General features: G+C 31.1%; 3 protein-coding genes across 3 annotated transcripts; all 3 read left to right on the top strand.

Moving 5' to 3' along the window:
- Window positions 1-353: 353 nt before the first annotated feature.
- Window positions 354-2481, top strand: LOC106450787 (sister chromatid cohesion protein DCC1-like). Its single transcript, XM_013892551.3, has 3 exons — window positions 354-671; window positions 1301-2191; window positions 2266-2481. Exons 1-3 carry the CDS (start codon window positions 514-516, stop codon window positions 2366-2368), a joined length of 1152 nt encoding a protein of 383 aa, XP_013748005.2. The 5' UTR covers window positions 354-513; the 3' UTR covers window positions 2369-2481.
- A 2164-nt stretch (window positions 2482-4645) lies between these two features.
- On the top strand, window positions 4646-5378 carry LOC106450788 (E3 ubiquitin-protein ligase EL5). The gene has a single exon (XM_048780433.1). It carries the CDS (start codon window positions 4734-4736, stop codon window positions 5169-5171), a length of 438 nt encoding a protein of 145 aa, XP_048636390.1. The 5' UTR covers window positions 4646-4733; the 3' UTR covers window positions 5172-5378.
- Window positions 5379-10233: 4855 nt separating this feature from the next.
- LOC106454577 (endoglucanase 14-like) lies at window positions 10234-13889 on the top strand. Its single transcript, XM_013896694.3, has 4 exons — window positions 10234-12031; window positions 12106-12759; window positions 12835-13116; window positions 13477-13889. The coding sequence occupies exons 1-4, from the start codon at window positions 11804-11806 to the stop codon at window positions 13792-13794; spliced, it is 1482 nt and encodes a 493-aa protein (XP_013752148.2). The 5' UTR covers window positions 10234-11803; the 3' UTR covers window positions 13795-13889.
- The last annotated feature ends 2071 nt before the right edge of the window (window positions 13890-15960 follow it).

The raw sequence follows: 15960 nt of genomic DNA, 5'->3' as shown, positions 1-15960 counted from the left end.
TTTTTTTTTTAGTTAAAATCTAAGAAAAGCTAAGAATCGTCTTTTAACCGAAACTAAGAACATGAATTGAGGTTCTTATAGTGGAGTTTTAAACAAAATTTAAGAGACGATTTTTTATATTTCGCTAAAAATCTCTATTAATCATGCTATTACTATACGAACTCCAGTTAAGAGACTGAAGTTAATCACGGTCTAATCTACCAAAAATTGCATATTGATTATTGCGACGCATAAAGAGTCCTTGTAATTTCCGTGCCGTTTTGAATACAAGATGATAGACAGAGTGCCGTTTTGTATTTCTTTTCGCAGTATTGGGCCTTACTATTAATTGGGCCTCTAGATCTCTTAAGCGGAAAGTGGCTGAACACAACAAAGGCGCGCGAAGCTGTTGAGCGGGAAGAACCAACCTCTAGATCTCACTCTCACCCTAAACCATTAGACTCATCGCTGCTATTTGATTTGATTGCAGTCGCGAGCTCCGATCTTCGCTTTGATTTTACTCGAATCCTAGCGATGGAAGAAAGTGGGAGCAGTGGAGGAGCCGAAGCAGTGATTAATCTGGGACTCGGATCGTCGGTGCCGATTTCGTATCACCCGTGCTTTGGACCTCACGATGATCTTCTTCTTCTCGAAGCTGACGACAATCTCGTCTCAGATATCTTCAATGGAAGGTAAAAGATCCGAACGCCTTTGGCCTTGTTTGATTTAATTATCCATTATAGACTCTGTTTAAAAAAAATATTAGTGGTTTATTTAAAATGTAATGAATTAGTTCTAAATTTAAAATTCAAAATTTTTAAACCATAAATTTTAAATTTTTAGACTGTAAATTATGTATATAGTTTTATAAAATTAGAATTTAATTTTAAATTTTTAGACCTGTAGATTAAATTTTTAAATTTTAGACTATTACAAAATTAAAATTTAATATTAGCAGTATGTTTAAAATGTAATGAATTAGTTTTAAATTTTAAATTTTAAATTTTTAGACCATAGATTTTTTTTTTAGACTATAAATTATGTATATAGTTTTATAAAATTAGAATTTAATTTTAAATTTTTAGACCTGTAGATTAAATTTTTAAATTTTAGACTATTATAAAATTCAAATTTAATATCAGCACTATATTTAAAATTTTAAATTTTTAGACTATAAATTATGTATATAGTTTTATAAAATTAGAATTTAATTTTTTATCTTTAGATTTAGATTCAGAGGATGTTCAACGGATCCACTTGCACGTGCTATTAGAGGGTCATGAACTAAGAGCTATTCCATTTGTTTGTATTTGATCTTCAGGGTAACATTGAGAGGACTTCCTGATGAGGACGCTGTTCTCTGCACCAAGTCCAAGACTTACGCAATCAAGTTTGTTGGCAACTCTAACTCCATGTTCCTTATCCCTCCTTCAAACTCCCCTGGCTTCATCCAAGACGATGCTCACGGTAAAGTATCCGTCATCAAACTTGCTCCTGGTAACATGGAGCTTGTTGAGGTTTCTCCCAAACTCGACAAACTCAAGCAGCTTCTCTTGGAAAGCCCTTTTGGTCCTGGTGAAGTAGATGCCATGATGATGGATGATGATGGGTCAGAGAAGAATAGAGTTTTGTACACATGGAGTGATTTGGTTAACATTATTCAAGCGAGCGATGAGGAGCTACGCAGCGGGTTGGAGAGTCTTTCCGCTATTGAGATTGATGGTTACTGGAGGGTTATAGACGAGAGCTACCTAGACATGATTCTGAGAATGCTTCTTAACAACTGCGTGCTGAACAGTTGGTCTTTTGATGATCTAGACAAAGAGGAAGTTGTGAGTTCGTTGGTAGCTGATGAGTTCCCTACCCAACTCGCGGGGCACTGCTTGCGCGTGTTTGGCTCTGAGGTGAAGGAGACTAACAAGTGGAAGTTGGAGCCGAGGCTTGTGTGCTTGCACTTCGCTAGACAGGTACTGAGAGAGGAGAAGATGAGGGTAGAGAGGTTTATGGAAGAGTGGAAGAAGAAGATACCAGTAGGGATGGAAGAGAAGTTCGAGATGCTTGAAGGTGAGGTTTTAACTGAGAGGATTGGGATTGAGACAAGGGTTTACACGTTTAGCGTTAGGTCTCTGCCGTCAACTCCAGCTGAACGGTTCGCTGTGCTGTTTAAACATAGACCGAAGTGGGAGTGGAAAGACTTGGAGCCTTACTTAAGGTTAATGATTTGATCAGATTATGAGTTTTTTTGGGGGGATTTATGAAATTGATTGTGTTTTGTTGTTGTTGCAGGGATCTTCAAGTTCCTAGACTTTCTATGGAAGGTTTGCTTCTGAAGTACACACGCAGAGCACAGTCTAGACCTGATGCAGAACCTATCTTTAGTGCAAGGTAGAGCTTGTTTTGTTTTGTGTTATTTTTTGTTGATGTTATAAACTAATGTTACATTAATGGTTATTAGAAACATCCAATATCTTATCTTTCTGTTTTTCTTTTTATTGGCTAGCATTCACTTGTTGGTTTAAATCTAGTAGCCGACGAAAAAAATATACTCCTTCCGTTTTTTTATACATGACGCTTTAGGATTATGCACATAGATTAAAAAATATTTAATTTTTAAACAAAAACATCATTAGTTGTTTATTTAACCACAGTTTAACCAATAATAAAATAGAAACTATAATATCATTGGTCATCTAGCATTAATTAGTAATAAATTTTACATAAAAAATTAAAAACGTCAAATAATTTGGAACAAAAAAATTCTTCAAAAACGTCATATATAGAAAAACGGAGGGAGTATTATTTATTGGCTGGGTCCTAATTTGAATAGCCATGGCCTGCTTCGTATATCCCTTACCAACGTTATATAAATGAAAAACGTTGTTTTTGTTTTGTGGAGACAATAACGTTAGTTATGTTACTTTGTTTGAATTTTGTACGAGAGGTAGGAAAATTGACTACGTTAAATGTGTGTTGAGCGGGTTTGTTGTTGTACCAGATTTTTATATTATTAATAACTGTAAACGAGCTTTTTGTTAGTTAATAAACTAATTTGATCTAAAGCTAAGCTCAATTCTCTCCATCCCTTATATATTAAAAGAGAAGCATTGTAATAAATGCATTCACATTATAATAGACACGTGGCAGCCTCACAATGATTTGATAATAAATATGCTAACGCGTTCACACTATAGTCATAAATGTGTTCACACTATGTACTTTGTGATTTTTTTAATATAAAACTCACATACATAGTTCCAATAAAACTCTGGATTTTTCGGTTCGAATAAAAATAGATAACGAATCAAAAGCCAAACTATATATATATTATTTTTATTGTTTACAGATAAAATTGAGCAAAGTATTCATAAATTTTGATTCGATTTGTTATCCGTTTTGATTTGAACCAAAAAATCTTGATATTTGAAACTTTACGAAACAAATCAAATACTAAAATACAATATCCAAAAAAGAAGCAAATCACTAATACCAATATTTTTAGGAACATATATCTAATTCGATATGTTATATGCATATATATACATATATGAAAAGAATTATATATATTATACTTTATATCAGTTTTACAATATAAATTTATTATATTAGGTACTAAAATTAAAAGGTTATATAATGTTTTATTTTTGTAATAAAATGTTATTATTAAATTATTTTTAAAATTTTATTTTATTTACGAATCAAATCGGATATTCTTTAAAATTCTAAAACATTTCGGATATCGGAGTCACCGAATATCTAGGTGGCTAAAGATCGAATTGACAAGAATGCTTCCAAATATCCAGATACTTGATATGTGTCCACCCCTATTTACGAATATAATTTTATTTTCTTTTAATGAAAAAATGACTAATGTCAAGGTCTTTTTTATTTTAAATAAATTTTAATTTTATCTTTCATGTATTATTCTAAACAAAAATGTCATTTAATATTAATTAACAATATCTTTATATATTTTTTAACTATTTTTATATACTTCTTACATAAACATACATGTGCACCTTGATGTGAGCATCTTATAACTAAGTATTCACCACAGCTGAAGTATCTAATTTTTTTGAAAGTTGAAATATTTTTTCTTAATGTTTCTTTCACTACCGACCAAATTGTAGTGAAATGATTTGTCTTAATAATTTTCTTTTCTTTTTCTTAAACTATTATCTGTTTAAAAACTATAATATGAAACTATTGGTTCGACATGACAACTATCTAAACTTCATAATATGAAAATAAACATATAATATTAATTTTAGGTTTTTATCCGAAAAAACCAAAAAATCAAATGTTTTAACCGAATAAACTAAAATAAATATTAATTTAAAATAATAGTTATATTTTAGAAGATTAAAAACAAAAAAACGTAAAACCTAACCAATATCCAGATTAAACAGATTTATTGTCTTTTTTATTAAAAATAACGAAACTAATAATCACATCCCGCGCAAGGCGCGGGTTATTACCTAGTTATATAAATAAAACGTAGACTGGAGAATTCTAATGACCAGTGACCATTTTGAAACATTTAATGATTAGTCAATTGACGAACCATTCGATCAAAATTGACGATTTTTTATGTACGTGCTTCGAAGCTACAAAAAAAAAATATTATATCGCCGCCGTTACGCCCCAACACTTTGAATCAAGACCGTCCGTTTCATCAAGATAAACCTTTATAAATACACACCTTCAGACAGAGCTTTGTTAGTTGTGCCATAATCTTCAAAACACTTTCTCTGAGAATGTTTCTCGAGTCTGTGATTAGATTCTCCCAGTTGATCGGCGAATCCCTCATTATCGCCACCGTCGTCGTCTTCTCTCTCCGTCTCTTCCTCAGACTCGCTTGTTTCCTCGCTAGCCGTCCGTGGCGTCGCTACCGTACATTCACCATTCGCCGCCGGAGATGGGGGAAGAGAACGGCGGAGGAAGATGACTCGTCGCCGTACTGTTCTATTTGCCTTCAAGATGCGGCCGAGGGAGAGAAGATGAGGCGGTTAACGGCGTGCAGCCACTGTTTCCACGCCGGCTGCATCGACCCGTGGCTGGAGAAACGGTCCACGTGTCCTCTGTGCAGAGCTCAAGTCCCGCCGGTGCCGACGGGAAACCCTCTGCTTGCGTTGATTGTTCCTCCCGGCGTGATTGAGTTATTCACGAAAGGAACCTTCGCCTCCGATGCGTAGGCTTTTTAGCTATGTAGTCGTCATTACATTTGTTCTTTAATTAATTAAAAGGCTTAAACTTAAGTTTATCGATATTTTACCACATTTGTCGGCAATGTCTTCTTTGGAATACAGACATACGCAGTTGCCAATCAATGTATTCATTGTACTGTCACACTGAAATTAATGGCGCAAATTATCCGAATTAGGACGAAATATTATCTGTTAGCTACAAAACTTCTAATTTTTTATCTTGAAAACAACTTACTGTAGGACCCGCCAAATGAATAAAACATTATAAATAGCAAAATCTCAAAATAAAATAAAATAAATAGAAATAGAGAAAATATATATTTTTTTTAAAAAATTGCATCTAATATTTTATTTATGGATTATGGTTCAACGAGAATAAGTCCGACAAGAAAAACACAAAGATCCAACAAACGGACAAAGAGAGGACTAACTATCTTCCACCGACGATCGAAGGGAGATTCAACATAACTCTATCATCAAACAGAGCCATACCGATGAAGAAACCGTTCACTATGGAACCATCTTCACGGTTGTTCAAGTCATACACCAGATCTATGTTTCCAGAAAGACGAATCGCCTACAATCGATCCCACCACTGTCGATCTTTCTGCTTGAGAATCTGTCATTTTTAATGGTAAAAAATAGCTCGAAAATGAAACGGCTCACAACAAAGAGAGGAAGCAATGAAATCAAAGCTGAGGAAATAAAGGTGATTGGACATAGAAAAACGGGAAATCTAAATCAACAAAACATGGAAAATCCGGTATGAGGCTGCTGTCGCCATCGAGAAGAAAACGACGTGGAGTCGAAAGTCGGACAACTCTGTCGAAAAGACCATGAACCACCAGAATCAGAAGCCGGTTGTACTCGTCAAACTGACCAAATACACCAGAGGCACGATAGAACAAAAAGTTTTATCTCGATCTTTTCTTCGTGAAAGATCCTAGAAAGAGAACGAAGAAGAGAGAGAAGCACATCTACGAAAAAAATCTTTTTAAATAGAAAATTTTGGACTAATTGAAATAATACAAACATTTATTTTTGTCACTGCTGATTCAAATTTCTTTATTTAAATTAATAACAAACTAAAATATATTTACATTATATATTAAATACTTTATGAATGCGGATACTAAGAATTTATACTCTGAAAATTGGATTTTACCAATGTTTAAACTGATTTGCTTTGGCTATTTTTATATAAAAATTCCTTAGAAAATCATCATTTATATAATAAAATGAACAAATGTATTGCTGCATACTAGATGATAGGAAAGTATCAAAATCAGAATTTAAGTAATGTAGCTTTTTACATAATACTAGGTGTTTTGCCCGCGATGCGGGTTTAAACATTTTCATAAATTTTTGAAAAATTATTTGTACACTATATTCATTCTACTAAAATAAATCTTAAAATAACTTAATATTCTATTTTATTTATATAATTAAAAAAATTTATTTGATTAATATTTAATTATATAATTTATGTTTTTTTAAATTTTTACTAAAAGACTTTTTTCAGATAACAATTAAATATATATATATATATAGAAAATATATATTCTTTTAATTATATTTTTAGATTTTGGATAATTCAATATTCTATTTTTAATTATATAATTAAGAATTTTATTTGATTAATATTTATTAATATAGTTTATGTTTTTAATTTTTTACTAAAAGACTTTGAGCAAATAAGCGCAATATACTGAAAAGAGTGGGATACCATTGAATTGGGGGAAAATGGTAGTGATAAGGGGAAAAAATTGAAGGGAAATAGGGTATGGAGTGCAAATTGGGGGGAAGTTGTGTGTAGAGAGTACAAATACACAAAGACGTTTTCAGATAACAATACAATATATATAGAAATTATCTATTTTTAAATTATATTTTCAGATTTTGGATAATTCTTACTATTATTAATTTTAATCAATTATCTAATCAAATAAATTAAAATTTCGTTTTTATTTTTAAATTTATTTATAGATTTTGGTCATTAAGGGTATAAACGTTGTTAACCACTCTAACTTTTAACGTGAGAGCTCGATTCCAAAAACTTACTTCGCAAATAATAGTATAGATTTAATTATATAATTTATGTTTTTTTTAACTTTTTACTAAAAGACTTTTTTCAGATAACAATTAAATATATATATATATATAGAAAATATATATTCTTTTAATTATATTTTTAGATTTGGATAATTCAATATTCTTTTTTTAATTATATAATTAAGAATTTTATTTGATTAATATTTATTAATCTAGTTTATGTTTTTAATTTTTTACTAAAAGACTTTTTCAGATAACAATACAATATATATAGAAATTATCTCTTTTTAAATTATATTTTCAGATTTTGGATAATTCTTACTATTATTAACTTTAATCAATTATCTAATCAAATAAATTAAATTTTTGTTTTTATTTTTTAATTTATTTATATATTTTAGTCATTAAGGGTATAAACGTTATTAACCACTCTAACTTTTAACGAATTATATTTTCAGATTTTGGATAATTCTTACTATTATTAATTTTAATCAATTATCTAATCAAATAAATTAAAATTTCGTTTTTATTTTTAAATTTATTTATAGATTTTGGTCATTAAGGGTATAAACGTTGTTAACCACTCTAACTTTTAACGTGAGAGCTCGATTCCAAAAACTTACTTCGCAAATAATAGTATAGATTTAATTATATAATTTATGTTTTTTTTAACTTTTTACTAAAAGACTTTTTTCAGATAACAATTAAATATATATATATATAGAAAATATATATTCTTTTAATTATATTTTTAGATTTGGATAATTCAATATTCTTTTTTTAATTATATAATTAAGAATTTTATTTGATTAATATTTATTAATCTAGTTTATGTTTTTAATTTTTTACTAAAAGACTTTTTCAGATAACAATACAATATATATAGAAATTATCTCTTTTTAAATTATATTTTCAGATTTTGGATAATTCTTACTATTATTAACTTTAATCAATTATCTAATCAAATAAATTAAATTTTTGTTTTTATTTTTTAATTTATTTATATATTTTAGTCATTAAGGGTATAAACGTTATTAACCACTCTAACTTTTAACGTGAGAGCTCGATTTCAAAAATTTACTTCGCAAATAATAGTATAGATCAGTGCATCTATATTTTAGTATTTGTATTTTATCCTTGTTTGATAAGCCGTAAAGCTAATGCTTAAAACTTTGTTTGTTTGATTTTTATTAAGAAACCATTTGATGTATGGTAACTTCAACCGATTATACGATTGATGCCACATCCACAAAAATTCGTCACTGAATAAAGTTAGAGAATGACTTGTGCCCAAGTAAGGTCGTAAAAGTTAGAGAACGAGAGTATTAAATAGTGCCCATAAATGATTTCGTTACAGGTACACTCCTCGGATATTTCTTTTTCTTCACCACTTTGCAATTTTCTTACCCACTATACCTAAAGCCATCATCGACAAAAGTTGGTCCAAGTCTCCTACAAGTGGTTTTTAGTCTTTCAAACAATGGTTTGGTGAACAATAATCATCTCTGTAAGACTAAACGTACACTATTCTAATTAATCATTTAGGAATTCTTGTACTTTTGTAATAAGATATACACAGTGTAATAGCCTTGGGTGAAACACAAAATATAGACCATTTTATAAATATTTTCTATATTTTTCTGGGTAATTTTTTCAAATCGTATTTTTAAGTTTTTGTCACAAAATAGCACTCAAGAAAGAAAATAACCAAAATAACCTCTTTTTATTTTAAAAATTTTAATACTTATTTCTTATTTGGGTAAAAATGTATTAGGACCTAATTTTGTAACAAAAACTTAAAAATTGTTATTCTAGGGAATTTCTCTTTTTCTTTTTTATATTTTTTTTAATTTGAACTCTAAGACCTGAGATAAATAAAAAAATATCTCAAAACTAATGGTAAAAATATAGATTTTTATTTATTTTTAATAAATAAATTAAATTTACTTAATTGTGAATTTTTTTGATAATTTTTACTGTTTGAATTGACCTTTAAAACAAAGTACAAAAAATTATAGACTCATGGACTCATGGTAAATGTCCATGTTGCAATAGATAAGAGCCGGCTCTGGATATACATTAGAAATCTCCTATAGTTCTTGACGGATATATCTCTTAGATATATGTTATTTTGCATAAAGTTTATGAATTAGTTTTAGGAAAGTTTCTGTCAATTATTCACACTTACTAGTTTTGACTTATGAGTTTAGCTTATTGGAACCTCTCTTTCAATTATCAATTTATAACACACCTTAGTCATCGCTTAGGTTGCCTCCACACGAAATAGCAGGAAGCAACGTTGTCACTATTACCAGGAAAGTTGTCTTTTAGGACAAGACAAGGTTTGATTTTTCTTTGCTTTTCTTGTGTAAAACATGTATATACTTTGATTTAGCAAACTACTTCTTTGAAGAATAAAACCAAACAAAATGGTTTGATACTATGAATATATATACATATATTTTTGTCGACAAAAAAAAACATATATTTGTATATGATTTATCAACGTAAACTTTATTTATATCTTTGGTTTAGATTATGGATTATTTTTAATTAATTTACAGTTAATCTATACACAATTTATAGTGATAACAAAAAAGTTACAGAAGAATATTGAAATTTCATTTGAGCTCGACTGTGTTTTATATTCTTTTTGACATATGCAGAATACTTTGAGTTTTGATCATATGTTATTTACATAGTCACCACTTCTTACTCAATATTAATAATGTTAGGAAGAAACCCATGAGCTCCATAAATGCGAGTGCCAGTGTGTGTGTGATGTATTACTATTTGAGACTTCTCTACTATTTCTGTGACAACTATGTTGCTAACTTATTCTTCACGGATTCGACAGTGTTTGCACGTGCCAAATATGAAATTCGTACTCACTGATTACATTTAAACCTACCAGAAAATAAAATCAGGACACGACTCTTTTTTTTTTTTTTTTGGTAAAAGACACGACTTTTCTTCATATACAAGAACATGCTGAACAGCATACATTGTTGGTTGTTAACTAAGAAATTATGAGCTTTAGGTCCATAATATGCTTATTAATCAAGGTTTTCATCTGAACACATGGCCTATGCAACCATTTTTTCTGCATATGGTTATAGAGATTTTGTGATTATGATTTTCTATAGCTTTAGGTCTAGTGATATAGGTATTGAAAACTGTCATCCTCTTTGGCTGCTTACACATGTTTTCGTAATTGCAACTTTAAGGAAAACTAATTAGAGAATACTTTAAGTCGACAAAAAGAAAAGAAAAACGAATCAATAAAAGTCAAAAAAATAAGTTTAGAAGTCAAAAAGAAAAAAACGAAATTAAAATCTTATACAAAATGTAAGATTCACTGCAGTAACAATATGGATAAACATACGATAGAAAAATTAGATTAAGAAATTATAGTTTAAAGATAGCTTAGTTTTTTTTTTCCCTGAGCATAAATATAGGTCTATAAATAAAAGTCACATACATACCAAATTTTGATCCACGCTTTAAAAACGCGGAATATAAATATAAAAATCTAATAAAAACACATCAAATATAATGTTATGGATGTTAATATAAGTAAATTGTTCCATTTAAACTCATTTAGTTTATAGTGAGACTGTTTAACTCAATTAAACCAAGTTAGTTATAAGATCTTATGTGATTTTCCCATCTAGATATATGAATCACTGAATATATTTTATTTTGCTATTTTAACTATAAGTACTTATATTAATTTATAATATATAAAGTAATTTATATATTAGGTTATTTACATATATTTAATTATTAACATAATAATTTAATTATGAGTTATTTTGATATGTTTTAAGGATCATAGTAGGAATTTTGTTTTAATAGTATAGATATTGACAAAAAAAAAACAAATTCACACACATACACATATCAAATGGAATTTAATTAATATTTTCACAACTATATCTGCATCTTTTTGAATAATGTGAAGATCTATAATACTAGGATAATGTGAAGATCTATAATACTATGAGATATAGGCTAAATTTTATCAATCTTAATAGGAATTTTGTTTTAGTAGTATAGATGTTGACAAAAAAAAACAAATTCACACATACACATATCAAATGATATTTAATTAATGTTTTTACAACTTTATCTACATATTTTTGAATAATGTAAAGATCTATAATACTATGAGGTTTAAGTTAAATTTTATCAATCATAATATGAATTCTGTTTTAATAGTACAGATGTTGACAAAAAACAAATTCACACACATACACATATCAAATGGCATTTAATTCATATTTTCACAACATTATCTACATCTTTTTGAATGTTACAAAAAAAAAAAAAAAAAAATCTACATCTTTTTGAATAATGTGAAGATCTATAATACTATGAGGTTTAAGCTAAATTTTTAACTAGTAATTTTTTGAGTGAAAAAGTAATTAATGATCCTTAATTAGCCATGGATTCCATCTTATGGATTCTCTATAAATAATTGAATGCACACACACGCATAGATATGTCAACACAAGTAAAAAGTTGTGCATTTGGTCTTGAAATCGTATAAGATTAATTAGAAAACAATGTCTCAATTGAAAAACAGATCTTCACAATGCTTATGGACAAGTAATATTTGCATTTTGTTATTATCAATGTCGTCGATGACTCTTGGAGCTGTCTCTAGACATTATGGAGAAGCTCTCACAAAGAGTCTTTTCTATTTCGAAGCTCAACGCTCAGGAAAATTGCCATCAAACCAAAGAGTTAACTGGAGAGGAGACTCTGCACTTAGAGACGGTTCTGATGCCCATGTAATTTAAATCCATTTCACTTCTTTTTAGTATAGTAAGTAAAATACATCATATGTGCTAACTGCAACAAACAGGTTGATCTCACTGGAGGGTACTATGACGCTGGAGACAACATGAAGTTTGGATTCCCATTGGCGTTCACGACGACAATGCTAGCATGGAGCAGTGTTGAGATGGCATCGCAGCTTAAGGCTCATAAAGAGCACAAAAACGTCCTTGCAGCTCTCAAATGGGCCACTGACTATCTTATCAAAGCCCACCCAGAGCCCAATGTTCTTTACGGACAAGTGGGAGACGGGAACTCGGACCATGCGTGCTGGATGAGACCCGAGGACATGACAACTCCACGTCCTTCTTACCGCATTGATGCTCAGCATCCAGGTGCTGACCTAGCAGGCGAGACAGCTGCAGCTATGGCTGCAGCTTCTGTAGCTTTTGCGCCATATAACGCAGCCTATGCCAAAAAACTCATTAGTCACGCAAAAGATCTATTTGAATTCGCCAAGGCTCACCCTGGCGTCTACCAAAGCTCCATATCTAACGCAGGTGGCTTCTACGCGAGCAGCGGCTACGAAGATGAGCTATTATGGGCCGCGGCTTGGCTCCACCGTGCCACTAAGAAACAGATTTATCTCAACTATTTAAATGAAGCATCTAATACCGGAGGTTCAAGGACTGTTTTTGCATGGGATGATAAGTTCGTGGGTGCACAAGTCTTGATGGCCAAGGTAGGTTATATGTCTATTTTCACTAACTTTTGTGACAAGAAGCAAACAAAACGTAATTTTATTTTGCAAATGCAGCTTTCACTTGAAGGGAAAGTAAATATCAACAAGAAGATGGAAGAGTACAAGAGTATGGCTGAGCAGTTTATTTGCAACTGTGCTCAAAAGGGCTCCAATAACGTTAAGATAACTCAGGGAGGTTTGCTTTGGTTCTTGCCGTGGAACAACCTCCAATACACCACGGCCGCTTCCTTTGTCCTCTCTGCCTATTCAAAGTATCTTAAAGCCGCTAATGCATCCATAAAATGTCACGGTGGATCTCTTCAAGCTTCTGATCTTCGTAACCTCGCTCGTGCTCAGGTAGTTTAAACATGTATATATAGTGGCACCCACACAACATTTCCTTTAAAAGAAGATATTAATTTTCCTCAAATAATCATCACTATGAAAATTCATAACTTTCTATCTCATATGAATAACTTAAAAAACATTTCATATACTGATAGTGATATATATATTCCTTAAGTGGTTACCTAGGCTTTGCGCTGAAATTTTCGGGTTATAGATAACTTAGTAAGAATTTTAATAAAAAAATGTTTTTAATAATTAAGGCGCTTATGGCTATTGTATATTTACTTTTAAAATTTCAGAGTACCTTATACTAATCTTCGCTTGTCTATATCCGTGACTGGTTTACACATGCTATATTAATTTATATAGGTAGACTACATACTTGGCTCAAACCCCAAGAACATGAGCTACATGGTTGGATTCGGAACCAATTATCCTAAGAGACCACACCATAGAGGAGCCTCTATAGTGTCGATCAAAAAGAACAGAACCGCTGTGGAGTGCAATGCAGGGTTCAACGATTGGTATCACAGTCCTGCACCAAACCCTAACGTACTAACCGGAGCACTCGTGGGAGGACCCGACGAGAACGATGCTTTCGGAGATGAGAGGACTGATTTCCAGCACAGTGAGCCTGTGCCAGCCACCGTTGCTCCATTTGTTGGTGTTTTGGCCGCCATTGCTTGATTTCTCTCTCTTTTGTTTTATATATATATCATAATAAAAGTCATAGGTTGTTCATTAACATAGTTTTTAAAGTGGAAAATGTAACTTCGTAAGTTTCAAAACAAAAAAATGTAACTTGCCGTGAAAATAAAATAATTATAGATATTTTGAAAATGTAACTTCTGTTATTAAGCTCGAGAAGCAAGAAAAAATCGGATGTGTTTCCGTTTATCTAAAGTTATACAGATCGAGCTCGAGGTGCAAAAGATCAAACGAAGTTCTTGAGTTTTTCTACATAGTCATCACCTCTTATTAGGATGAAACCCATGAGCTCCATAAATATGCGAGTGCCAGTGATATGTATTACTATTTCTAAACAATTATTATTCACTGATTCGACAGTGTTTGCATGTGCCATAAATTATGAAACTCGTGCTTACTGATTGCATTTGAAGCTACGAGAAAAGAAAATCAGGACATGACTCTTCTTCATCTACAAGCAACAGTAGTACATTTTTGGTGGTTAACTAACAAATTATGTGCTTTCGGTGCACAATATGCTTATTAATTAAGGTTTTCATCTTAACAAATAATTATTTTTCTGGTTATAGAGTTTTGTTTTTTCTTTCTTTCTTCTTCTGAAGATGAAGATGCAAGTGGGAGCTTGTAGATGTCAATAATTTTCCGTGACTAACTAGGTGACGAAGTCACTGATACTATATGTATTAGTCGTTACTACATAATACATGCGGAGTATTGGTTACCATGTGGATGCAAGATATGCTGAGATGGAGAAGGATAAACTGAGGGTTTATGTCTTGACGTAATCGTTGAAGAGGTTGTTGAGACAATATGTGTCAAAGAGTGAACCAGAAGGCATGCGGAGTGGTAGAGACCATGTGGAAGCAATAAACTGAGCTGGCGTGGAATAAACTTGAGGAGCAAGTTTATACCATGGAGAAAAGGTAAGAGCTGAACTTGGGGAGCAAGTTTATGTCTTGAGGAATAAGTACATTTTAAGAAAAAGGAAAGTGTACTTATTGATATGAAAATTGTCCATATCCATGTTCATTGGAGGCTAGGGTTTCAGGAACGTGGAGATCACTATAAAAGAGCTATGAGTCGTGTGAATTCCATAAGACATTGGCTATTATTATAGAGGAAGAGTGAAAATCCCTTAGGGGTGTTCTTGGGTCATGCTGAAACAGTTGCTGAAGTACTGACGACAGAAAAACAAGTTTAGGTAGATTAGAAATCTTTCAGTAGCAGCTGTTAGGGTGTTAACATGCTGTGTAAAGCTGATATGCAAATATTGTAAAAGATTGTTTAGGCGATTTCTAATAAAGAAATAGTTGGTTGCTTGTTTCTATTTTGTCTCCTGATTTATCTTCTGCATTACTCAATTGTAGTGTCATCTTTGCACTAACATCTTAAGGTTTAGTGATATAGGTACTTACGACTGTTACCCTCTTTTGCTGGTTACACATGTTTTTGTAATGACTTTTGAAAAAGGAAATCTTGTTCTTGCTCTTCCTCGTATTACTATTGTAGGTGATGTTGGATGGGCATGTGGGTTCGAGATTGTGATTTCTTGAGCGGCTGTTGATGTGTGATTTTTTCGATAGTTGTATAGGCCATCGTTTCAAGGTTTGAGGGTGTTTTTTTCTTGTTAATTTGTGGCAATTAAGTGTTTATTCCTCTCATACTTTTTCATAAATTTTTCTTTATTCGTTAAGTTAAAATTTTGGTCTTTTTCGTTTAGGTCTTTTTGATTGTTATGTGATTTGTTTAAATTATTTTCTTGTACTTTTCGTTATTAGTATCTTTGTTTTCTTTTGTTAAAAAAAAAAACTTTGGTATACTATATAATTAGGTGAATTTGTGATATAACCTTGGTTCTAAAAATTGTTCTAGGCTTCACCTACGCCTCCGTCTAGGCGGCAAATCAGTTCTATCCGAAGCGATTTTTTTAAAATTCGATTGAAATCGATCTAAATCGGTTTTAATCTGTTAAATTAAGTAATAATGTGAATAGTGGTTGGTGTATTGATGACAATGATAATATTGTAAATAATTGATGAAAATGATAGAGTAAAATACTTATTTTCGTAAAGAAAAACATAATAATAACATTTTCGTGAATAATCCAAATTTTTGAGGTGAGTAAGAAAATAAAAATTTCAAAAA

This window comes from Brassica napus, chromosome A5, assembly GCF_020379485.1.
Source record: "Brassica napus cultivar Da-Ae chromosome A5, Da-Ae, whole genome shotgun sequence".
NCBI classification, from domain to species: Eukaryota; Viridiplantae; Streptophyta; class Magnoliopsida; order Brassicales; family Brassicaceae; genus Brassica; species Brassica napus.
This window is presented reverse-complemented; position numbering and strand designations above follow the sequence as displayed.

What these genes read in the sequence shown, in the direction of transcription:
- LOC106450787 (XM_013892551.3), top strand. Translation starts at nt 514, where the DNA reads ATGGAAGAAAGTGGGAGCAGTGGAGGAGCCGAAGCAGTGATTAATCTG. An exon ending in TCAGATATCTTCAATGGAAG is followed by an intron (nt 672 to 1,300) that starts GTAAAAGATCCG and finishes TTTGATCTTCAG; the next exon opens with GGTAACATTGAGAGGACTTC. An exon ending in GACTTGGAGCCTTACTTAAG is followed by an intron (nt 2,192 to 2,265) that starts GTTAATGATTTG and finishes TTGTTGTTGCAG; the next exon opens with GGATCTTCAAGTTCCTAGAC.
- LOC106454577 (XM_013896694.3), top strand. Translation starts at nt 11,804, where the DNA reads ATGTCTCAATTGAAAAACAGATCTTCACAATGCTTATGGACAAGTAAT. An exon ending in GAGACGGTTCTGATGCCCAT is followed by an intron (nt 12,032 to 12,105) that starts GTAATTTAAATC and finishes TGCAACAAACAG; the next exon opens with GTTGATCTCACTGGAGGGTA. An exon ending in CACAAGTCTTGATGGCCAAG is followed by an intron (nt 12,760 to 12,834) that starts GTAGGTTATATG and finishes TTGCAAATGCAG; the next exon opens with CTTTCACTTGAAGGGAAAGT.
- LOC106450788 (XM_048780433.1), top strand. Translation starts at nt 4,734, where the DNA reads ATGTTTCTCGAGTCTGTGATTAGATTCTCCCAGTTGATCGGCGAATCC.